Here is a 26,373-nt window from a genome sequence, read left to right on the forward strand (position 1 = left end):
TTGAAAATGTGTGCAAATCTTTGAAGATATATATTTTTTAAAGCAAACATTTGTAACTCAAATCTTTGCTTCTGGGGGGTCCCTGGAACAACATATTTTGAGATGTGGGTCCTTGGCCAACTGCATATCATTTTGGGGGTCCTTGACATGAAAAGGTTTGAGAACCACTGATTATAGCAACATACGTTTTTTCAAAAAAACATCTGTAGAATAGAAGACATCTGTAGAATCCCCCAGAAGCAAATATTTGAGTTACAAATGTTCGCTTTAAAATATATATATATTAAAAGATGTGCACACATTTTCACAATCTTTCAAAAATAGCATATCTACAAGCTCATAGCGCAGCGCTCGGTGCCGCGCTATGAGCTTGTAGATCTGCTATTTTTGATTAGCCAAAGAAATCTAAACATGACACAGATTCTTTCCCCGGTCTTAATGGGTTAATCCCCGCCATTCAGGAGCTGGGGGATCAGGTCTCTGTAGCGAGGACCCTGCTCGGCCTGGCCAGGCTGGCTTGTGAAGAGCAGAACCATGCTCAGGCCCTGCTGTTGCTGGAGAAGGCCCAACAACTCAGTGGGGATGAGGAGTTCTGGTACCGCCTCACTCTCACCAAGGTCAAAGCCACCGTGGGCCAGAGAGGCCAGGATGCACACGGCAAGGTCTGCAACCGCCTACTACAAGACTCAATTTACTGTGTTTGCAATGCGTTTAATGCTGCTGCTTATTCTTCATGGTTATCATCATCAATTTCCCTTTTCAGATCGATGAGATCATAAAACAGGGCTGCACAACTCTGAATTCAGCTCTGGAGCAGCGGCCGAACCGAGCTGCAGCTATCAGATTCCTAATCATGTCACTAGAAACTAGGTACAGTATAGTTCAATGTCCCTCATCTCTCTCTGTCTCTCTGTCTCTCTCTCTCTGTCTCTCTCTCTCTCTCTCTGTCTCTGTCTCTCTCTCTGTCTCTCTGTCTCTCTATCTCTGTGTCTCTCTTTCTGTGTGTCTCTCGCTCTCTAAATGTATATGTATAAGAAGTTTTGATTGATTGAATACTTTATTAGACAGAAATGTAAGCAGCACGACATTTGGGCTAAAAGGGTAAAACGGTAACACAAAAAAAAGTCCTAGGGACTTCTTTCCATTGTGGTTAACAAGGTTTGATCTCCACAGGGAGCACCTATCCCAAATGTATGCACTCATGGTACTTTAGATAAAAGCCTCGACAAAAAAAGTATCTTGATTACTACAGATATTATTGTTAACCTGAAGTGATGATGATGAGGCCATGCACAACCATAGGGGCATGACCAATCTGCGTGTGAAGACGATGGGTTATGCAATGACTAAGCCAGGCCTCTAGATGTCACCGCTATGCTATGTTGTCTTCCAGAGGTGCTGTGGAACAGTTACATGCAGGTGGTCTTCTTGAACCAGGGGAGGCCCTCTCTATCCAGGCAGTTCAGAGGCTCATGACAACATGTGACACTCTCAGAGAGTGTGCCACTGGGTTTATTCGACTTGGCTACAGAGAACAGGCAGCGGAGGCACATCTGGAGCATGCACAGGCACTAAGGTTAGTATCTTGTACACAGTAGAATCCTGGGTGTTAATGTAACTCTGACTATCTACAAATGTAACCAAGTACGTTGATTCGCTGAAGATCATTAACCTAGACCAGTGGTTCTCAACCTTTTCAGGCTGTACACCCCAAAATAATCATATTTGAACTGGGGACCCCCCCACCCTGATAAGTACATTCAAGACATTCAATTTAATTTGACTCGGTTCCACAGATGAATATTATGAAAATAGCAGATCTACAAGCTCTGTGAGCTCGTAGATCGGCAATTTTCACTGTTTTTCGCATTTTCTTATATTATTTGACAATTTGGCCTATGTTTGAAAATTGTCACTTTACTGGCATCTGGGAACCCCCCCCCCCCCCCCTAAGAAAAAAAATCATGTGGGAACCGCTGACCTAAAGGATCTGGCCTGTATGTGATTTGTCAGCTAATGTTAGTGTTGTAACGTTGTGCTCTGAATCACTTTGCAAGACACAGGGCTGTCACTTTTTCAAATGGTTGATATTCCATTTCAGAACAAACATCTCCTAAGTTATTATAAGTCACTCTAGATAACAGACTGTTTATGACATGCATTGTAAAATGTACGACACTCAATTCCAACCAGTTTCAGAAAGCATTTACACACATTTCCATGGCTTCAGTGGTTGGAATTATTTGTTAGTGTGTATGAAATTAGTTATCAGGCACCCTAACCCTAACCCATTCCATTTAGAGGCTCAAACCAATGTTAAAAAATATTTTAGTCTATTATTGTACCAAGGTTTGACTCACGCAGACTGCCTGAGTCTCCTGGGCTCACTTTCACCCTTTGAGCTAAATGCACACTTTTAACACTTATGGACAGGACAGGGCATACCAGGGCATGCCATCACTCACTTAATCATGCTTTCTTTTTGCTTTTCTCATTCACTTTGTCTCTGTCAGCCAGCCTCCTTCAGTCTGCTTACTGACTTTCATGTATTGCTCCTCAGAATCCTGGCCAAGCACAGTGCTAACATAGAAAGGAAACGGCGCCACCTGTTGGATGCCTTCTACCAAATGCAGTTTGCCGTCTCCGAACAGGAACACGTGGTGCTTTACACCCAAAATCTACTACCTACTCCTGCTAATTCACGGGCGGAGGTAAACACCAAACACATGCTCCCAAGACCTGGCAACGATGGTGACTTCACACACAAAAAAAACATTTTTATACTTCGTCGAATGCCAGTGTTGAGTGGCACAAATTCAAGCTCAATGCAGTTTGTATATCGACTATTTTTGCTATTTAAAAAGAAATACATAATTTTCTCCGAAATAAGGGTGGCTAGGTTGAAAGTGGTTAACTACACATTTCATCTGTCAGAGATCCTTCTGTCATTTATTTGTAACCACTTAAACCCTATATACTTTGTAGAGTCCCCCTCCTTTTTTCCCTGACTACACCAAATCACTTCCCTGAAAATAGCCAATCTACAAGCATTGAGTTGCAACGTGTTGTTAGATTGCAGATCTGCTATTTTCGCCGATTGTTCGCCCCAGAATCGGAACACTATAGGTTTTGGGCATTTTATGCTTTAACTCATTGAGTGCCATTGACGTGTTTCACGTGTTTTACCGCAATGGTGCAACGTGCCAATGACTTTTTGTTTTGGGGGGGGGGGACGTTCAGAACCCAAGATATCATTATCTGAAGATTTGCTGCTCCATTCACTCCTTGTTTAACTTATTACTGAAAATGGCTGTATCTCGGCTCCTGAGCACTTTTTTTTTACTATGATTTTTTTGGCCCAGACATGTTATTTTCAACATCAGACAATTAATGTCAACAAGGTCGCAATGACCTCGTTGACATTTGTGAAACCACACAGTGCAACCCTCAGTGATTAGCACCCATCAGGGGATCGATAATACTGGATATAAAAATTCTGTGACTACTTGAAAAAGGTAAGAAAATTGAAAAATTGCTGGCACAGTATAAATATATATTTTTTATTTCATTGGCACTGAATTAGTTCACAATTCAGGACAGTGAACAGAGAGACAGGAAACGAGGGATGGGGGGGTGGGGTGGGGGTGACAAGCAATGAAGTGATTCAGGTCGGATTTGAACTGAGGGTAGCTGTGAGAAGGACTATAGCCTTATTTATATGGGATGTCTTCCTAGGCCCACTTAAACTTCAGTTCTGAACGTGTGCATAAGTATATGTAACCTATCCATTCAGAACTGCTCACATACTTTGCACTATATTGCATCATGTGGATATGTAATGTTCAGATCCATATGCTTTCAGAATACATGCTCAAATATGAATGATATGAATGCAGAGAACAGAGAGAAATATCCGTACACATATTGAGAAGAGTATAAATGGCCTTTATTTGGTGAGCTACCAGAGTGCCTTGAGCTGTCAATAACCACTGCTCTACTGGCATTTTCTTTAGGTGTTGATCGACAATTACCGGTTCCAAAAATAGAGACAAAAAAAGCATGTGTTAGGGAACTCAGCAGCAAACATTCCATGCCTTATAGACTCTTCTTTTAATTGGAGAGGAAATCACATTTGCTTCTTGGCGGAGATAAGGGCATGCAGATGGCAACATTTTGTGATCTTATTTAAAGGGAAAGGGGATTTGTCTGTGAAAAAAAGCCCATATATAGCTGGCTGTCAGAAATGACAGCCTTAATCTTACGGTATGCCTCAGCCCTTCTGTGCGAAGCCGCCAGCATGATAGTTAAGTCATACTCACTTTTTGAATGAATTGAAGTATTCTTTCTTTCTTTTAGAGGATATTCATACTGCATGCCAATATTCAAAATTAAATAACATGTCAATAAATGGGCAGCCATTTCTGAGTGGGTAGAGAGGCCATCTGGGAATCAGAAGGTCACCGGTTTGACCCTTGGCTCGCCCAGTCTACAGCAGTGGTTCTCAAACTTTTTCATGTCAAGGACCCCCAAATTGACACTTATTAGTCCGCGGACCCCCATTTGAAAACATATGCCAAGGACCCCCATAAGAGAAGATTTTTACAGCTCTAGCAGTGATTTTCAACCATTTTAATTTCAAGTACCCTCAGTTTGACATGCATTAGGTTAGGCTACAGACCCATATTTAATGGCATTTCTATCACTGGGACCCCAATTTATATTGTATTATCAATGTTAATTTAACTCTAAGAGTGTACAAATGGAACCAAATCGACCCGTTAGGGTCCATTTGTACACTCTGAGTTACAGACTCAGAGTCAATTTGGTTCCTAACTATCATTTAGCAGGGGACCCCCTGGAGCTCCCTCAAGGACCCCTGGGGGTCCCCGGACCCCACTTTGAGAACCAATGGTCTACAGTGCGTGTTTGCTCATCCCTGAGCAACAAAAGTAATTTGGTCTGTTGTGGTACTTGTCACTGTATATTTGCACGTACAGTGAAATGAGGTATCTGCATTTAACCCTAAGTATCAGGAGCAGTGGGTGCTACGGGGGCAGCAGCGCCTCAGGGAACAGTTAGAGGCAGGCACACTTTGACACGTAGACCAAAGCTGGGACACAAACCGGGGGACCTTCTGTTTGCCAGGCGGCCTCTTTACCCACTCAGCTACAGCCGCCCTACACACTCAACCCCACTGCTCCCCCATCATGTGCTCATCAGAGCCATTTGAGCAGCCGTCTGCTGGTTGAAGCAGTGAAAGCAATTTCCCCTCTCCTAGGGACTAGAACATACTGCCTTTCCCTAAATATCCACTAAAGCTACCTCACTGAGGTTGTTAAGCATCACTGTTCCAAATCTGGTGTTCACCATTTCATGTCATGTATCAGCCAAATTAGGGGTGTGTTCTTGTCTGTGTGTACTTTTAGTTGTTTTGTGCGTGTGTGTGTGTGTGTGTGTGTGTGTGTGTGTGTGTGTGTGTGTGTGTGTGTGTGTGTGTGTGTGTGTGTGTGTGTGTGTGTGTGTGTGTGTGTGTGTGTGTGTGTGTGTGTGTGTGTGTGTGTGTGTGTGTGTGTGTGTGTGTGTGTGTGTGTTAAGCCATGGTTTAACAATGTCCATGAAGCAACTATTAGCTTGCCAGCAACAGATGGGTGAGATGACCATATTCTCCTTCCTCATTGACCAAGCTACACTGCAGATCCAAGAACTGTTGTGCCAGAAATCGCCTGGCCCTGGCGCTAGTGGCCATTTTGAATTGTAACATTAATCTAATCACGAGCAATTAACCGTTGATTGAAAAACTACCAGCTGTGAATCCATGTGGAATCTTGTTAGTGCACAATAAAATCCTCAGTGTACAAATGTAACCAAAAGAACCTGTAAGGATGCATCATGTATTGCCTAGATTTGTATAGTTACAAAGTGCTTTTTGAGACGAGGCAATAAGAAATGCCTGACAGTATACAATGTTAAGAATGTTAAATAAAATAATAAGCAATAATAAATGTCAGTAATATATATTTTTTAAATGATAGAATTTGATGTTATTTATGTATTTTGGGTTGATGGGCACCTACTGAACAGTATATAGGTATTTTTGTTAATATATATTCTCAATGTAATTTCAATTTTGTCATTTAATTGAAAAGCAGAAAATGAATATTTATGACGTCTTTAGTCTTGGGTTGCCAGAAGATCAGAGATATCCACTTCAAAAGACCTTTTTGATTTTAAATATTCTCATAATGTATTAGTGCCATGTGCCCTAGAAATGTGTATTTTCTGTGAGACCACTTTGAGACCACTCAGTATTTATTGTCTGTGAGAACATAATGTGTGCGTGGGAGTGTACAGTATGTGTGTGGTGTACTTGTGGGGTGTGTGTGCACTGTGCATGCATGCATGTTTGTGAGTACACAGTAATGTTTGCATGTAAGTGCATGTATGTGAAAGAGTGTGTGCTTGTACAACAACATTTGTATGTGCGTGCATCTGCCCATGTATCTTCCTTACACTAGCGTGTGTTTTATGTTGGTGCTAGAGTCCTAGTATCACGCTGCCAGCCAGGCGGAAGCTGCAGCGTCTGCGTCTGTCTCTGGCAGAGCTGTGCCTCGCCATGCTGGAGCTGTTATGTGCCGAGCAGACCAGACACACCCTGGCACGGAAACGGAAGTCGTCTGTTGAGATGGCACTGGAGGACTTTACGCGGTCCACACCTGACCCCAACTCCATAGAACAGGTTAGACGGTTGCCTGGAAAATTTTAACTGGGTTTCATTTTTGGTGTGTGTGCTGGTTTTAAATCTACAATCCCTACGTTTTCATGTCTGTGGTGTCCCTCTTACGATACAGAGAGGCAACGATTTCGAACTACAATAGTGATTGCTTTCTATCTTATGTCGATTCCAGTGCACTCTACGGGTGCACTCTACTTCAAATAACTTTATTGACATTAAGCCATTGGGTGTCCTTTTGTCCTATCTGACACCTGGGTCGAAATTTCTCAATGGAAGAGTAGGTAGACTATCTCCAACAACTGCAGATGTGCTAATTATATTGTATTTAAATGCTCTACCTACCATACAGATTAGTTCATTAAAATACATATCCAGATTTTAACTTTATATGTGCGTACTGCAGTGGCCCTAACTGAGATATCCCCTCCCACAGTGGTACATTTGCAATGTGCAGATGGGAGGGCAGCAACTAAATTGGGGAACAAAAGGATAAACAGCGATTTGCATCAATTGCTTTGAATTGAAAATTGGCCATTGAATTATGAAAGATGAACTTGCAGGACAGTGTTCAACAAAACATAAAAAGCAACTCGATTGACAACACGTGTCTTTCTTCCAAGTAATGAATAGTGAAGCAGCTCATAATAGTTCTATTCTGTCTCTCTTTCACGCTCTCCCTCTCGTTCTGTCACCAGAACGTGTGCAGTAATCAATACAGGCTCATTGTGAGAGTACACTATAAAATCCTGAGTGTAAATTTCACTCAGAGTTTAGGGGGTCCAAAGCTATACAGTAGTTAAATCAGCACTCAGGATTTTACAGAGTACTCATTCCATGTTACTGTATCTCCACAGGTCTTCAATAATGCAGCGGCTTATACAATAAAAAAATCTGATGCTGTTTTGACATTGGGGGGAATTTGCTACTGAAATAAGATTCTCTTCAGCCAAGAGCTTAACATCAATCAGTGTTCTTTTGAATTCAGAGATGTTTGTAGTTTTGCTTTTCCCAACATTGGTGTGTCCACGTGCTTGCTTGCATGTGGAATGCAGTTCCACATTAACCCATTAAGACCGGGAAAGCATATGTGTCATTTTAGATTTCTTTGGCTATTCAAAAATAGCAGATATACAAGCTCATGTCACGCTACGAGCTTGTAGACGTGATATTTTAGAAAATTTGTGCAAATCTTTGAATATTTATATTTTTAACGCAAACATTTGTAACTCAAATCTGTGCTTCTGGGCGTCCTTGGAACAAAATATTTTGAGTACATAATTTTGGGGGTCCTTGAAATGAAAAAGTTTGAGAACCACTGACATAGCAACATGTTTTTTTTCAAAAAACTGTTAAAGATTTAGAAAACATTTAACATTATAATGGGTTAACCCATGTGTCCTTGTGCAGGAATGGGTGTGTGTAGGCAAGACTTTGGGACAGGTGACCATGGGGCACCTGGCTGCAAATTGCTTTCCGTCCCTGGACAGCGTGGAGACCAGAGCGCGCTGCCTGGCCCTGACAGGGAAGTGCCTGAGGCTGCAGGCTGCCCTGAAGGACCCCATCCTTCCCTCTGCTCTCTGGGACAGACACAGCCAGGTATGCAACACAAATAACCAAACACATGACCTCACATAGACACACATAAGCACAACACAAACATAATATACAATATATATGCACTGATGCAAGCAACCCGGAAAGAGAGACAATAATGGTCGAGGGGCTTATAGTGATTAGGGAGATGACGTCAGCTTATTTAATGTAAAACCAAGGAGCTCAGGTCTCCTCAGCCTGTGATCATGAGGGGTTTGCAAACTAATCATGATCATTATTCTGTGATGTTGTGGACCAAACGTTTTGCAGGAGAAGGCCCGGTCCGAGGCTAAAGCCGTTCCCGAACAGAGGGCGGACGAAGCCAGACAGAAAGACACAGAGTCAAGCAGCACAGAGGCCAAAGCTGCAGATCTGCAGGTACCATATAAACTGAACTCATCCCTCCTGACTGAGCCCTAATTTAATGTCTTTATAAAAGAGGCTCACTTCATATCCCACCACAAAGGTCACTCTTGAAGTGCTGCTCATAGTTCTCATATGGTACACACAGTTAATGATGATGTGTGTGTTTGTGTGCGCACCAACATGTGTGTGTGTGTGTGTGTGTGTGTGTGTGTGTGTGTGTGTGTGTGTGTGTGTGTGGTTAAATTTCCCCTTTATTGCTCAGAGGAGGCAGCACGAAGCCCAGCTGCTGTTGGCCCAAGCCAGTGAGACCCTGGCCCAGGCCGTCAATTTGTGTCTCCAACATAAGTTGCCCTCCTCCACCCTGGCTGATGCTTCCCACAACATGCTGGAGTGTCATGGCCAGCTCAACCCTGTTGTTGCCGGCCAATACCTGGCCCTGCTGCAGGTACTACTACTATGCCGAGTCTGGGATCGTCTCTGCATGTCTAGCCTGGCATGGCCAGACTAATATCACTGCGTAGATATTAGTCTGGAATCTCTGTGTGGAACCTGCATTTCCGAGGGGCAAATAAAAAAAATGCCTCTGGTGATAAACCCGCCCCAAATTTGCATACTGGGCCCTGATTGGTCCGGAACCAGGCTACTGCACGTCTACCTGTTTCTGTTTAAAGATTACGTAATATAGCTACGATTTATTCCTGATGTGAAATTAGGTCATTACATGAGTCAAGAATAGCGTATTGATAATGTGCGTGGATAAATGTGCAGGGATAAATATTTAGCTTTACACATTACAAACACGAAATCTTTCTTCCTTCTGCTGTAGTTTATATTGCAGTCACGCAGAGAGAGACTGTGTATGTGTATGCATCATGCCACTCCCTATTTGCACGCCGTTCTCTCATTGATCTGTAATTGCCAGCTGGCTCACTTAATAATATGCTTTGAGATATCATCACCTAATTCCCTGACATGAAACCGGTCCTAAAAAGAATCCATTCATCCTCCCTCTTTCCCCGTTAACCTCCAGAGCTGCCGCAGTGCCGCGGTGGCAGCCAAGGTCCTGAGCTCTGCCTGCGTCGACACCGGCGCGTCCCAGCTCTCTGCTCTGCTCAACCTCCACAGGAACCTGCTCCGCTGTCAGGAGGAGACGGGCCCCAGCAGCATGCTGAAGGCAGTGGAGGATGCCCTCAGTAGCCTGACCAAGGTGCACACCACCACCACCACCACCACCACTCTCTGCACATGATTTATGGCTACTGCTGTACCCAGTTCACTAGAAACCTCTCAAAGACGATATGGAATTGGTCCCTTTATGTCCTTGGTTTCCTGAGTGTGATTAGTAAAGTTAGTAGATTCTGGTGTCAAAAGGCCAAACGTGCATTCTTTTTTTATCCCACTATAATAGAAAATTGCCTTTGAGTCTTGTAGCTCAAGACAAGGTAAATAATATTTGTATCGCCATTGTAAGTGTGATGTCTCTGAATGTTCATACAATTATTTAATGTTTAACCCATTAAGACCTGAGGCCGATTCTAAAAAAATGTTTGTCTAAAAAAAGATTTTTAAAAATTAGCAGATTTACAAGCTCTTAGCGTGGCACTCGGTGCCGCGCTATGAGCTTGTAGATCTGCTATTTTTTTTAAAGATATTTTTTGGGGCTTTTATGCCTTTATTTGGACAGGACAGTAGGCTGACAGGAAATGGGGAGAGAGATGGGGGGAGACATACAGCAAAGGTCGTTGGGAACGGGAGTCGAACCCGCGACACGCTGTCAAGCTGGATTACCAGCACATGTGGTATGCGCCTGGACCGCTAGGCCAGCGGACACCCCGTAGATCTGCTATTTTTGAATAGCCAAAGAAATCTTAAAATGACATGTGTTCCCGGTCTTAATGATTTAATTCAAATTTCAAATGTGTATGTATTTATTAATTGATTCAGTAATTTGCAGATCGACTGCTACCCACCGCTTAAGGTCAAAATCAGACCTTTCCAGTCTCTGACCTTCATCAGGATGATATACCTTTGTTACCCAGGCTTCTGTTTGAAGGGCTAGCATAATGATTTATTCAGGGCTGTTTTTCTTCCTTTTTCACTCTATACAGAACTATATAGACCAAGCTTAAATGAACTTGCTTTCGATAACATCTGCTTTGTGCATTATACATTCACAGGCATATCCTTCATATCCGTATTGACTTTCTGTTGTGCAGGTGTATGGCCATATCACTATTAATAGCAACCACCTGAGCATCCTTGGAGAGCTGCCATCCAACCTGAGGATTCTACTCCTTCAGCACACCGAGGATGGGTACTGTCTGACTGCTGGCTTTATCTCCCTGTCCCAGGGTTATATACCGTAACTAAATAACAAAAACTACAATTGACTAAACATTATAGTTAAGTGTAATGTAATTAGGCTTTGAAAAATAAAAAAAACTAAACTGTGTTGTGTTTACAAAACTAACCATGTTAGTTTAGTAAAAAAAATAGTCTGTCAAAACTAGATCTACAAGCTCACGCCATGTCGCAGCGAGACTCGTTGTGAGCTTGTAGATCGGCTGTTTTTGCTATTTTTCTTTTCAACACTAAACTAATAAAAACTAAACTGAAACTAATCATTTTCAAAATCTAAAAACGAAACTAGCAAACCCACTTTAAAATCATGTCAAAAATAAACTGAAATTGAAAACAAAAATTAAATAAGAATAAAAACTAATACAAAATGACAAACCATGATAACCTTGCTGTCTTACTGTTGGCTCTCTCTCTTTGATGTGTGGCCCCATCTGCCTTCAACTGTCTTAGGGTGTATGAGTGCATGACCGCAGGTCACATGTCACATTAGGTTTAGGTTGAAGACATCTGGAGCAGAAAGGCCTGCAGTGTGGCAGACGGGCCACTAGAGGGGTAATGTGTTTGACTCCACTATCATTTGCTGGGATGGAAAACAGAAGCAAATCATCTTTACACAATTTAAGCATTTAGCAGACACTCTTATCCAGAGCGACTTACAAAGTGCAAGACAGGGTCTGAAGAGGCGGAAAATGGGGAGTGATTCCAAAAAAGCTCAAACTGCTGTAATACAAAATCCCCCTAACTGAGAATAAACACAAATGTCCAACTTACCCCAGAGTCCCAGGTGACCTGAGACTTAAGGCTGAGTTTATAGTATTCCACTGAGGTCCATTCTAGGCTATGCAGGTTCTCTCATGAGTGGTTTTGCCCTCAGTTCCTCCATATGGACCCTAGCATCCTTATTCTGTGCATGTCATAGTAGGCAAAAATAGCAGACTCTTTTTTTCCGCCTTTATTGGTAGTATTCAGTAGACTGAGAGGAAATGGGGAGAGAGAGATGGGGAGTGACACGCAGCAAAGGTTGTCGGGATCGGTATTCGAACCCGCAGCCTAGGTGCCCGGTCCGCTACTCCAGCCGTCCGGGCCTAATAAATACTCTTTAAGAATATATGTTAATAGACCTTCTATAAATGCGTGAAATCTCTGTGTATGTGCGTGTGTTCGATTGAAGTGTTCTGTGTGTTTCAGGTCTGAGCTTTATGGAGCCTTCTATGAAAAGTCCAAGCCGGCCGACACTCCTAAAGGGAAGCCTATGCAAGCTACAAGTGAGCCTTGTTTTTCATGTTCAGCCCTCCCGCCTTTTTTAATAATACAATTTAGATCTAAATTATCTATATATTATAACCTATATGAGGGCAGATATGGAGACGGACACACAACATACTGTATGTAGTCGGTCTCCAGCCGGAATTGAACCGGGGATGTAGTGATTATGTGGTCAGCACCCTATCTAGTATCCAGCTAGCAAGCCAACATCTGAAAACCTCCAACCCCCACACATCGGTAATTCTTACACAGCTTAATTTCTTTCCTAGCTCCAGGCAAACATGACATTTGACACACAGTGCTAGATACAGCATTGTTTTGAGCATTCACATGGAATGAAATGAAATTTGTATTCTTGTGTAACATTTATCCACGAGGCAGATGGAAAGTTCAAGATTTAATGAAGGCAAGGAGAGAGAGAAAGTGAGGTGAAGAATGGCAAGGCACCCGGAGTTTCCCTCTGACCTCTTTGCAACTGGCCCGACATGGGAACGCCAGTTTTTACAAGCCCACTTCTCCCCAAAAACAATCATTAGTATAGCTCTCCAAATTACCTTTCCTCGGACAAGCCCGCCAAAATCAACTTGTGCAGCCCAAGAGATAGGATGGAGAAAACAAAAGACCATCAAGAGAGACAAAGAGAGGGAGGGAGACAGAAAGAGAGAGATATATAAATATATATATATATAGAGAGAGACCTGAGAATGAGACCGGAGGAGAGGGTGCAGCGCTGCTCAGGGGGACCAATTACAAGTATGTGTATGCCATTATGCATGTCTGTGTTTGTGAACTCTATTGCCACAGGTTCACTGAGGTGCTCCAGGGTGACCAAGGTTTCCGTCTGCCCCAGGGCTCTGCTGACGCTCCGGGATCGTGCTATGACCTTTAGCCTGGAGACGAGAAACCTCAAGGATATAGAGGGCAAGCCTGGAGCCTCCCAGGAACGGCAAACCCCCCCAACTGTGGGTCCTGGCCGAGACCTCCGATGCTTTTTGTCTCTGATAGCATTAGTATCCACTGCACACCTCACCAAAAAAAGTCTCATCTCACGTCCCCTTCTCTGAGCCTGAAACAATGTTGTCTATTTCTTGTTCCCATGTCCAGAAAACCACGGCAGATGAAAAACTTGAAACTGGCTTCAGAGACATTGTGCATAGTATGGAGGACTATCTGCATCCAATTCTCTCGCAGTTTGACTTCTCTTGCTTCAGGTGAGTTGCATAAGTCAGCAAAACTCCCCGTTGTCTCCAACAGAAATTTGGAGGATGTTGTTTTCCTGACTGCAGGGAGGCAGCTGTGTAAACAGTTGATACTTTGAAGTGAAGACCTTATTTAAGATAAATTGTACTAAAAAGAGGTTTGTATGGTGACTGCTTAGATGGTTTGACTTAACTGCTGTGTGTGTGTGCGTGCGTGCGTGCGCTTGCGACATGCATACGAACGTCTGCATTTTTGTTTGAGCTTGATCACATGTACTGTAAGAATGCCCTTCTATATACCGCTGGTTAAACAAAGTGACTCATAGCCTTGGTGAGTCTGGTCCTTCGTGTGTGTGTGTGTGTGTGTGTGTGTGTGTGTGTGTGTGTGTGTGTGTGTGTGTTCGTCTTAAAGCACATTGTTTACCTACCAACGCCGGGCAAGCGGTGGGAATCTCGGTCTCACCTGGTTGCCCTTCCTGTGTTTCTTGGGGCTTGGATCATTGCTTCCATTCCCCTAACTTACTTGTGCCGGGCCCCTACTGTAGCCTTACTGATCCCTCACTCCCTCCCGTCCTTATCTCCCTCTCTCAGGCACCGCGCTCCATCAATATCAGACAACGCCGACCCCCCCAAACCCAAAGAAAAGGAAGAGAAAGTGGGATCTGATAAAGGTCTATCAGGTACGTCCTCGCTTCGACCAGCTGATACTCGGTATCCCCCGAGGCGGGTGGGGGTTATCTGTACAGTGTACCTTATGGATCAGGATGTCGCTGTTAGGTCTGCGTTGTGTTCCTACCTGTTGGTCAGCAGTGATCAGACCCTCAGCAGGAGATTCTGCAGGCAGACATGCAGCTCTGCTTTACCCCTCTCCAAGGCTATTTGAAAATAGCCGATCTACAATGCGACGCGTTGTGAGCTTGTAGATCTGCTATTTTCAAACATTTTTGTACTTTTACTTTTGGTACTTTAAAGGTAGGGTAAGTGATATTTTTTGGTTAAAACAAAAAGTATTTTGTTAAAAGGTTAAAGCACTATATTCTGATAGTAATCATTGCTATAGAGTGTTTGCTCAGTAACAGGAGTCTCCCCATCTCTCCAGCTCTTTAATAAACAGAAGATACATTTTCCGGTAGGTGTCAAAATCTCAGCCAATCAGGAGAAAGTACCAATTTTTAAGCTTTATTTTTATAGTGTTCCAGTTCCAATTTTGTCTGCTCATTTCTGAGTGTCATCAATTCCAATTTCACTTGTTTAATCTATATCCTGATTGAGTTCTCTATCCTGATTGGATAAAATTGGAAATTAAACTGAAACGAAAATGCATTTTCTGTTTTATAAAGAGCTGGAGAGACAAGGAGACTCCTAATACTGAACAAACACTCTATAGCAATGAGTACTATCAGAATATAGTCATATTTTAACCAAAGAAAATCACTTACCCTACCTAAGTATATTTTGATGCCAATACTTTTGTACTTTTACTCAAGTAACATTTTTGAACACAGGCCTTTTACTTGTAACAGAGTTACAGTTAGATTTTTATATTGTCGGGCCATACAGCATACATGATTTCATCCCATACAAGTTGGCGTTCAGACAAATATTGATGCCTTAGGTATCTGTACAGTGTGCCGTGTGTATATATGTATATCAATGATATATAAATGTATGTATATATAAAAATGTGTGTGTGTGTGTGTACTCTGTGCTGTGTAGTGAGCTCTCCCATGGAGTCGGGGGAGACTTTAGTAGTGCTTGCAGACAACAGGCTGTTGCAGCTGCCACTAGAGGCGCTGTCCATCCTGCAGGAGGAGGGGCTGAGCTCCGTGTCCAGAGACTTCTCCTTACAATTCCTTCACAGTCGCCTGCACAGGGAAGAACCAGAGAAAGGTGCCTCTGTCTGTGTGTCTGAATGTGTCTCTCTCTCACACTCACTCACTCACATTTATTTTTGTTTATTGGCATGTTTGACACACAGTAGCAGAGTCAGTAGAGCTGTACAGAATAAAAGGTGGGCCTAATGAAAAGGGACAAGTTAACCCACCACAAGAACACTGGCTGTTATTGTGTTTTTATTTGATATGGCCAACTCGTTCTGCGCGCCTTATTTTTCATTAGCGCCTGTTGTGGAACTCGGATTAAACACTGTTCTGCATCAGTTCATCACCCTGCACTCTAGAGGCCTGGGCATGGTCATTTCAGAGTTAAATTAACATTAAGTGTTTTGCTGTGCATTCACTCACAGAGGTCGCTAGAGGGCATTGGTCTTGGTCACGCAGCCCAGTTATTCTACCACACGGAACCTAGCTACAGAGGCTGAACATCTGCAATATGTAAGCCTCTAATCCTGATTGTTAATTCAACACTGAAAGAACACTTTCAGTGCAGTTAACACTCAGAATTCTGCCGTGCCGGGCCCGGGACTTACTTCACATAAACACAAGTACACACACACACACACACAACAAACCTAATTTGCCGCAGTATTCACACGCATGTCCATACTAGATAGCTGTGAAAACAAAAGACCTGAGTGACTGTGCAGCTCTTCCTCGTTCATTAATTGGAAAAGTGCAAATGAGAATCCCGACTGGCTTGGCTGGTGGCCATGAGATGTTACAGGCAGGTCTAAGCCCAACCAGTGAGACTGCTGCTCCACATGCATCCAACATATTAAGCAAATACGTTTAACATGATTATTATTATTTCAAGCAAGCTCTAAAAATATTGGGAATACTAATACCTCTTTAACCCATTAAGACCTGAGGCCGATTCTACAAATGCCTTCTAAATCAGTAGTTCTCACACTTTCAAGATGTTTAAAAAATAACAGATATACAAGCTCACGTGAAAAAAGTGTGAAATCTAAAATAACTTTCCCGGTTTTAATATTGTGTAAACTGTAAAGGGTTTTCCAGTAATTTTCCTCTCATGTTTTTGCTTACTGTAGCAACTCTTTTTTTGCTTAAACAGCCGTACTGAAGTCAATATATCTATCTGCAGCTTCAACAAGATATCGTACAAAATCAACAATCATTTAATGATTTTCCAGTTATTGGCTTTATTTTCATGTTTTTCTATTCATAAAATGTACTGAATGTACGTGAATAAGAGTCAGGATAAACCTCATTATGCGCTTGAGAAGTACATTTTCAAATCTTTAAAATGCATCAAATAACCTCTGAAATCGAACAAACCACAGTATACTTTGGAAAATGATCTGTAGTAATGGCAAGTATACCATGAGTCATGGGGTACCATGTCCGACTGGACCCATTATAACAAACCCTATCCCTAACTTCACACTAACCTAATGGTCGGAATAATGGATGTCCGAATTACTGTATGAGCGGACCCCAGTCATAGTCAATTGGCTAATAGACTGAACGAACGAGCCCAATCGATGGTCTCGAAGGGCGGATCCAAACCCAGCCGCCCGGATTCGTGCGGCGCTTCCTATTACTTCACCAATCTATGTCCCCGCCTCCCCTCCTCTCCCCCCCCCCCGGTCTGTGCACGGAGCACGCTGACGTCACCAAAAGCGTCACCGAGGCTAATTGGCTAAAGATGTCAGTATGGTCTTCCAAGTTTGTATGGACCTTTTTTTCTTCTTTTCTTTTTTCTAAACGTCCATTCCAGATTACAAATACTGTACATGTACTTCATGAATACAATTTAATGCTGCTTAATAAATGCAGTATATACTGACTATACTTTTTCATCCCAGTCTATACACTTTTGTCAGTCACTCAAAATGAAAGCAGTCCATATAACTGCATTGATTGTAAAAGAAACGATCTGTATTTTTTTATCATCTGTTCTCCTGTAAGCCTTCAGAAGTGGAATGCCATAGTACTGTACCTTAATGCCAGGCTTTATAAGATCCAGAAGGCCATCCATAAAAACATAGAATTTGTTCAGCTGACATGCAGAGGCTCATGTACTACTGTAGACAACTGTGGACGCTGTCACTCGCTCTGCTGAAAGGAAATGGCCATTTAAGGTAGCTATTTCCCTGTCCCTGTGGATTTAGCGTGGGTGGTGGAAGTAGTGGTGGTAGTAGACAGGTATGTGATTTGAAATGCTTATGCGTGAAGGTGAGGATGACCAACCTGGTTAAACGGCGGTGCACTTGACTCCCTCTGCCTACATTATTATTATATTATTTGCAGGCTTCCCACGGTCATGAAATTCCTGTAAATATTTTGAACTTTAAAAAAAATGTTTCCCAGGCCTGGAAAAGGTTTGGAATGAATAGTTAAGTGTTTTGGAGAATGTTTGGATATGATTTACAGTTTTTGGCTTTTGATTTTGAAAACCAAAACACTGTCTAGCATTACGTGAAATACATGTGTGGCTGGCCTAATGTATACCGGACGTCACATGACAAAAATAATAGATTTACAACATACATCTGTATGTCGCACGTGCTACGCTGTTAGCTTGTAGATCTGTTCTGTTTGTCACATGACACCTTTGCTCGAGTCTGTTTTGGTGCATTGATAAAACACTGGTGTATATAGCCTCATTATTGCACCATATGATTGCTATAGGCCTGGAAATGGGGTCAAATACTTGAAGAAAGTTATGGAAAGGTTTTGAAAATTTAAAGAAGTGGTGCCATGGTTTTGCACTTTTTCAGTTTTTCATGTGTCTATGAGGTTGATATAACTTCATTAAGGCCCCTGGTGGTGTTTTATGGTGTTTTATGTCTTCTCTGACAATTTTGAGGCTGAAACCTTGAGGGTCTGAAAACCTGAAACCTTGAGGGTCAAACTTGCCAATAAAAAAACAGCGCTTTAGTGACATAGTCAAATTGTACCCTCCCCCTCATTATCACACAACAGGTGTGGGCATGAGGAGGAGGAGGGACTAGGACAGATGGGTGGTGCTAAGGTGGTGGAGGAGGTGCTAAGGTACTAATGAACTTAATGAACTGGAGGCGTGTCCACATAAAAACATAATTTTAACAATTTTTGTACACTATTTTGAAAGAAATCTTCCTCCTAGTATAACCATAATACCTGATGATTATGTTTTAGGGGGGGGGGGGAAACACTGAAAATCACGGCGCCCCGTCTTTAACATTGTTAAAAATGTGTGGGAACCCTGTATTTTGTCTTGGTTCTTTCCTTGTATGCTTTTCAAATGTTTTGTCGTGCCCCTCTGTTGTCTTTAGGTCTGAATGTGCCTGTAGGCACAGTGTCAGGTATCCACACCACGCACTAACTATGACTATATTGCAGTGGTGTAAAGTAACTAATGTACATTTACTCAAGTACTGTACTTAAGTACAATTTTGATGTACTTTTACTTTACCAGGAGTGTTTCCAATTGTCTATACTTTTACTCTACTCCACTACATCTCGGAGGCAAATATTGTACTTTTACTCCACTACAATTATTTGAAGACTTTAGTTACTTTGCAGATATAAATGATTACATTATAAAACATACATAAACCACTTAAGCCTTATTTTATACTTAGGCCATTTGAAAATAGCCGATCTACAAGCTCACAACGCGTTGCATCGCGACGCGTTTTGAGCTTGTAGATCTGCTATTTTCAAACATTTTAGTACTTTTACTTTTGTTAATTTAAATACATTTTGATACCAATACTTTTGTACTTTTACTCAAGTAAATGTTTTATTCCGGACTTTTACTTGTAACAGAGTACGTCTACATTGCAGTATTGATACTTTTACTTAAGTAAAACATTTGAGTACTTTTTCCACCACTGCTATATTGTTCACCATTGTCGTCGTTATAGTTGTGGTGTGGACTTTGCCATCCCCTTGAGTTAGAATGATTTTAAAACAATATCTTTATAGTTAGTTATAGTTGTAGTTTAAGTTATAGTGTTTGGTGTGTACGGCCCATTATTCAGTCCACAGGAGCGCTTAAAGTTGTACATTAGTCTTTTTTTCAGCAGTGACCCTCTTCACCATTGATGGAATTCTTAATAGTTTGGAATGTTAAAGGAATGAAAGGGGAGAGTATTATATTTGATGTTGCCGACAGTTTTACCCTTTTAAAGGTTGAAATATTTGCATAACTCTGGTCAGTGTTCAAAGGTTATAGTTAGTGTGTGTGTCTGTGGGTTTGTGTGTGTTCCTGACGGAGGCAAAAATAAAACAAACCATAACTTTAATCGCACATCAAAACATTAAACGTCTTCAAAGACTGAATCAGGCACATGGATGAGGAGGAATGTGGGAAAAAAGGGAGATATTCGTCTCTCACCTACAAGCAGCATTAACATAATTTTGACATCTCTAGTTTACCATTGTGTCAAGAAGATATATTGTCTGAAACCACTTTTGAAAGGGCTATTTGTTATTCTACAGTACATGGTACTCTGCATGATGCATGCACAGGATAGATTAAAGCTTACTATAAAAAAAAAGGCTGCCTTTGGATAGGAAATACTTAGTGTGTCTGTTCTCACTACAACAAATTTTACCAGAACTATTGTATGTTAGTTATACGTTTTCGCTACAACTAATTTTACCAGAACTATAGTTTGTTAGTTATACATGTCTTCTTCCTCTTCCTCTTCCTCCTTACACCCAATTTGCCAAAGGGTGATGCTAGAGGAAAAGCCATAGGGTCACCAAAATGTTTCATCCTGGAATTGGCTGAGATATCTTGTGTGGAACGGATAATTTGGCCTGATAGTTAGTGGTGCTAAAAGTCATGGGTTAGGATTCATCTTTCAGGGAGCATGAATGCGCTCAGCAAGTTTCATTACATGTTTTGCTGTAATTACTATTACAACACTCTGCATTGCATATCTCTTAATCTTATGTTGTATTTTATGTTGTATAATGTCATATTATGTGTCTTCATGTTTTTATATTGTATGTATCTTCTATGGACCCCAGGAAGATGAGCTGTTTCCCCGGCGTCAGCTAATGGGGATCCATTTAAAAAACAATAAACAATGGCAATATTCCCGTTAGATTTTGAGAAATCTTGGGTGCCAGTGGATATTGTGGCCTAATGGAGGAACTAGAGGAAAGGTCATTAGGTGACAAAAATCAGTGGACCTTTCTGTGGTTCATGAAGGAGCACGAAACATTCCATGGCAATCCTGCCAGATGTTTTTGATTCGGGAACAAAGTGGTAGACGGACAGACGTATGTACGTCTACCACTTTGTTCCCGAACAACAAACCTCAAAACGTACGTACGTATGTATGGACAGACATATGTATGTATATATGTACGTACGTATGTATAGACGGACAAGCCAACCGATCAATACAGCCTTCCTTAGAGCATTGCTGCTAGCGGGACTAATAAGAACAATATATCGTACTGTTGCTATCCAGCCGCAAATAAAGTGTTTTAATATACGTAGAAGCATGCCATAAATATATTGATTTATTTATTTGTCTATGTGTCTGTGTGAAATTACAAGGATGTGGCAGTTTGCTTTGCAAGTCACGTTTCTAGCAAACTCCACGTCTGATAATTATGCTAGGGTTCAGATTAGTTTCCTTTAGAACCAAAGTATCACTCACAGTAGTTATTCTAGTGTTTAATGTTCTTTGCTACAGAGAGGGCAACATATGGTATATTTGACCCATGATTCAAATTGTATGGCAGCTCAACCAACTAGCCAATTACATCAAAATGTCATGGGCCATGCAAATATCCTTGAAGTGAAGTTTGTGGAGGTCAAGGAGTTAGAATCAGAAAAAAAAAGTATTGACGACCAGTCAAAATGCTGCTTAATTTATCCCCTCAGACAAGCGCTCATGTATTAATTCTGCATCCTGTTTATGACAGTTGAAAGCGACAACAAAAAGGAGACCAAAGGTGGCAAGGCAGCCAAGGGGAAAGGAGATCAAAGCAAAACCATCAAAGTGGTGAGCTCAGTCATTAATCTGGGCCTGCCAGATACAGGCGGCAGTATTACTCTTACCAGCAGTCAGCACTGCCAATTATTTACTTCCACCGCTCTTTTAAGTGTGGCTTTTCAATCAATTACATAATATGTTTTTGTAAAGATCCTATTTCAGCCAGGTCTGTGAGCATTTATCATGTCTCATGCCCCGCTCTTCCAGCCGCCCGCTTTCTCTCCTTCCCCCTCCTCCTCCTCCCTGACTCTTTTGCAAAACCTTCTTATTGTTGACTGCTGCTGGCATTTGCAATAGTAAGAGAAAGTAAGTCTGAAAATAACTGAAATAACTTAATGGATATCATTTTCTACAGATGCCGGCGAATCGTGTCTTTCCTGTGAATGCAATCCCAATAGACACACGTCACTTCAAGTGTATCTTTTTGTCTTCATGTAAAAATGTATATTTTACCTCGGTTGCATATTGCTCCTGTATTGATATCGATGCCCTTGGAACATAATATAAAAATGTCTTACAAACATAGACCAAGTTTATGATGCATGTGCTTTATAACATAGACATTGCCTACATTAGACATAAACCAACCATTTCTTGCAAAACACTTAAACAAGGTCACTATTGATTCGTCATAGTTATGTGGTCCTGTATATTGTCATTGAATTGCTCAATATTGCACCACTGTAACATGGCTCAGTTTAAAAACCTTCCAATAGTATTGATAACCAATGCAATTGCAATCGTCCAATGCCAATTATGTAGTGTATGGTGACATTTTTCACATAAAGTCATTCTTAACGGACTACTAAGATATCGTGGATCTTTACGAAGGCACTCTTGGTAAGTGGACGTGGCCGATGCAAGTGGATCTGTGGACATGAATCACTTCCAAATATTATTTTAGTGCTGCCAGCATGTTAAGATCTTGGTTTTCTCTCAGGATCAGTTAAAAGATTTTAACTGGCTAGTGGCTAGAGACTAGATTTTGCATTATTACAGACATTGTGCATAATTATGCTCGTATACATGCAAAACCTCTTCCTGTATTTCTGCGTGCTTGTGATGGTGGAAAGTAACCAAGTACATTTACTCAAGCACTGTTGAGGTAAATATTGTACTTTTTACTCCACTACAATTATTTGAAAACTTTAGGTACGTTAGTTACTTTCCAGATTTAGATTCTTAAAACAAAACATACATTAACCACTTGAGGCCAATTTTATGCTTCGTTATTTGAAAATAAACCGATCTACAAGCTCACACAACACGTCATATACTTTTTCCTCAAATAACATTTTGAATGCAGGACTTCCGCATTGTGGTATTGCTACATTTACTTAAGTAAAAAATCAGAGTACTTCCTTCCACCACTGCTTGTGATATTCTTCTCTGTGATCTGCGCTAGCTGCTCTCCTGGGGGCAAGTCAATCCTGACCGTAGCAAACAACAATACAGGACACAAAGACCCCCACCCCTGCACACCCCCAATCTGGACTTAAAATACGATAGCCTGCTGATAAATGATAGCGATGTTTTCAATGCCAGTGCATCGATCTTATCTGCAGTTGGATGGATCACGGCAAGTTAAAAAAAACACGAGGTGGTCTCTTGTTGTACCACAGAGGAGTTTTTTTTTTCCCTGACACTTGGCAAGGAGAACCTTACAGTGATTAATGTCCCATTGGCTGAAACTCAGCCGGCTGTTGACGGGTCGTGCCACATCGTCTGTCCCGTCCTCGACACCTTTTCATTGTGTCCTTCGTGTCGCCAACCAACCTTTTTCTCTTACAAAAGCCTTGCCTCAGCATCCCATTACAAATCCACTTGCAATTCAGATTTTGTTTTTATTTTGGATGTCAAGTGTGTGTGCGTGGGGGGGGGGGGGGGGTCTATGGATGCTGTTCTATTTTTGGGTTAGGGTTGTGTTACAGAATTAACCCATTAAGACCGGGAGAAGTATCCGTGTCATTTTTTGATTTGAGCTTTAAAAAAAAAGCATTATTTTACACTTTGGCTATTTTTGAGAAATCATGAAAATTTGTGCAAATCTTTGAATTATGTATTTTTTAAAGCGAACATTTGTATCTCAAATCTTTGCTTCTGAGAGCAAAGATTTGAGATGGGGGTGCGCGGCCAAATACATATACATTTTGGTGTCCTTGACATGAAAAAGCTTAGAACCACTGGCATAGTAACATAAGTTTTTTCAAAAAACAGTTTTAGAAGGATTTAGAAGATATATTAGAATCGACCTCAGGTCTTAATGGGTTCATGTAGTGAGTATAATAAAAGGTGTGTGTGTGTGTGTGTGTGTGTCAGAAGGGCCCAGTCTGACAGAGAGGACGCAGATGACCCTGGAGAACCTCAACCAACATTTCACTGTGTGGGAGGGCAGCAAACGAAAACCCAGGTTAGAGGTCAGCGTTCAGCGGCGCTACAAAGCCTCACATAATCCATAGATCACTATCAATACACCATTTCCATAGGCGCTTCACATCACATTTGACTAAGCTACAGCCCCGTTACTCATGTGGATGCTATGGTAAACGTGACACGACATAATGAATACTTGTCGTTTGAGTGTTGGCTGTGTCCGTGGGTCATGTCACAGCATACTGGGAAAATACCCTGCACTGTTGGAAAATGAATGAGCCTTAGTTCAGCTGTAATAATGAACATAAACTGTTCTGTGTTCCCCTCTGCTAACCCCAATCCATGTCTGTCCAGTCTGTCCGAGGTCGAGCAGCTGCTGTGCAAATGCTGCGCCTTCATTTACCTGGGAAGGGAGCGCTTCATGGCAAACATCCCACCCACCAAGCTAGCAGCACTAAACCTATCCGGTACAGTATCTGATTGTTCATTTTACTAATACGGTAAATCCGGGATAATACCTACAGTTGCAATTATACAATCATGTATTTTCCCATTGCCCTATATCTGAATTGAGAGGGGATGACCTGAATTGAAATGTTTTTTTTTCATGGGTCATTTTAACACAGCTTAGAATTAGGTCTATGTGTGTGTGCGTGTGTGTGTGTGTGTGTGTGTGTGTGTGTGTGTAGCAATTTCCTCTTCAGCAGCGTTAAATCAATGACATCTTATTACAGCGTCTCCTTTAACATTTTCACAGCTCCAAGGAGAACTTGTAAAATGTGTCTCTAACCATGAGAACGTCGAATGAGATTTTTTTCCCCCGATGAACTTTAACATGTTTGCTAGACTCCTTGTGAAATGCAGTGCTGTTGTTACAGTGAAATTTGACAATGAAAAATGTGGAGCCCTGCGTTATGCCTATAGCACCAGACCATGCCTGGCACCGACAGCAATATCTGCACATTTAAGTCCAAATTCACAGCAGTTTATTCTGCCTCATCTTGTGACTGCAGACATGATCACTGTGTCTTATCAACCTGACGTTGGCTTGTCACGACTTATTTACAGTATATTGGGTTATGTTGAGCAGCCAACTCAAGATCACTGATAGGACAGTGAGACATGTGAACCCCAACATAACACCTACTTCCAAGTGATTTTATTCCAGGAGACTTGATTGTTTACTCCCCCAGTGTGTTGCTTAAATAAATTGCCCATCCCAAAACTGCCTTTTGGGCCTTCACACCTTTCACATGTTTCACAGAACAGGTGTGGATGATTTATTTATTTACTTATATATTTATTTATTCCTGTCAATCATAGGCAAACAAAGGTAGGCCTGGCTTAATTTGATGTGATTGACAGAGATCCCGCTGGCTTGACGCATCACCCTAGGCCACACATATGTGCCACCTGCTAGCCTGGCATTAGCGCTGCTAACTATAGTGTGGCTGACACCATGACCTGAAAGTCCAGCTGTTACCTCATAACGCTGTGACTCTTCCTTATTGTACAAGCCGGCAGGAGCATTATTATCGCAGACAATGGCAAATGTATTGCTCTAGAATAAAGGCATCTTATTTAACGCAATGTTCTTTGTCTTGGTTCACTGTCTAGGTTGTTTTAGGTCACTTTACTTCATCATATTTAGTTAAGTTTTCGTCACCAGTGTTCATTTCTCCTCACAAAAAAGTGTGGATTATGGTCAGGGATGCAGTGAAGTCTAAACTTGAATCATTTTATCCACACTACAGTATAGAGGTACTGTAGTGTGGTCATAATACTGTACCTCTATTTGTTCTAAAAGATAATAGTAATCCTTCTATAATCCTCCTATAATTTGACAAACCTCTGTAGTGGTGCGTGGTGTAGTGGTGAGGCCAAAATTGGTTCTGCCTGTTTCTCCTCAGTGGCTGGAGCAATTGATCTGAATTTGCACACAGCCACACGTTTTCTGATTACACAAAATCTCAGCTGTTTATTAGCGTTTTTGTGTTCGCTGGCTCCCGGGTTGCCAGATCATGTGCGCATATCCCCCCACGGGTATGGTGTAGTTATTCTGTAATAGTCCTATAAGAAGAACAGAACTAAGAGATGCAATTTAATTAATGACACCTTTTTACTGTATTAGAAGATTTTCTCTAAAATGAGCATTTCAAGCTGCAGTAGGTATGGTAGTAACAACTACTTTTGTCTCCTCAGAGTGCCGGATGGCTCTGCTCTTTGACCTGGTGCAGAACAGTGCTACTAGTCTCCAATCAAACACTGACATACATAAGAGGTAACTAAATTACTTTACTCAATGAATCTTGCACCGACCCTTATCTCAAACACTTTCAACCTGGCGTCCCTATTTTGAGCATGTTGTTACAGCACTAACCACTTAAATCCCTGTTTTCCACAATAAATATCTTCGTCGAAAACACTCAATCTACAGTACAAGTTCACAGCCCCAGAATAGGGATGCGAAAGTAGCATTCAAGAAGTTATGTGCTTAAGAATTAATTAGCTCGTTGATTCTGTTTTTGGATTACTTTTTTCTTGTCAGCAACCATCTCTCTTGATCCATCTCTCTCTCTTTCTCTGTTGCTCCTTATGTCCCTCTTTCTGTTTGT

The 26,373-nt window shown here is 41.6% G+C and overlaps 1 protein-coding gene across 1 annotated transcript in view; it reads left to right on the top strand.

The window, feature by feature from the left end:
* Nucleotides 1-26,373, top strand: part of cfap46 (cilia and flagella associated protein 46) — a gene marked incomplete at its 5' end in the record, with an annotated part of 75,921 nt that overhangs the window by 42,391 nt on the left and 7,157 nt on the right. The window contains 20 exons of the mRNA XM_084076051.1: nt 462-662; nt 764-870; nt 1,394-1,576; nt 2,561-2,711; nt 6,539-6,736; nt 7,429-7,464; nt 8,141-8,329; nt 8,597-8,704; nt 8,955-9,137; nt 9,723-9,899; nt 10,909-11,006; nt 12,242-12,318; nt 13,124-13,281; nt 13,424-13,530; nt 14,110-14,198; nt 15,235-15,408; nt 21,315-21,455; nt 23,708-23,795; nt 24,113-24,225; nt 25,961-26,039. Coding sequence (XP_083932177.1) covers nt 462-662; nt 764-870; nt 1,394-1,576; nt 2,561-2,711; nt 6,539-6,736; nt 7,429-7,464; nt 8,141-8,329; nt 8,597-8,704; nt 8,955-9,137; nt 9,723-9,899; nt 10,909-11,006; nt 12,242-12,318; nt 13,124-13,281; nt 13,424-13,530; nt 14,110-14,198; nt 15,235-15,408; nt 21,315-21,455; nt 23,708-23,795; nt 24,113-24,225; nt 25,961-26,039 — 2,657 coding nt within the window. The remainder of the gene's footprint in view (nt 1-461; nt 663-763; nt 871-1,393; nt 1,577-2,560; nt 2,712-6,538; nt 6,737-7,428; nt 7,465-8,140; nt 8,330-8,596; nt 8,705-8,954; nt 9,138-9,722; nt 9,900-10,908; nt 11,007-12,241; nt 12,319-13,123; nt 13,282-13,423; nt 13,531-14,109; nt 14,199-15,234; nt 15,409-21,314; nt 21,456-23,707; nt 23,796-24,112; nt 24,226-25,960; nt 26,040-26,373) is intronic.

Source organism: Gymnoscopelus microlampas (assembly GCF_963454915.1).
Source record: "Gymnoscopelus microlampas genome assembly, chromosome: 13".
Taxonomy (NCBI): Eukaryota; Metazoa; Chordata; class Actinopteri; order Myctophiformes; family Myctophidae; genus Gymnoscopelus; species Gymnoscopelus microlampas.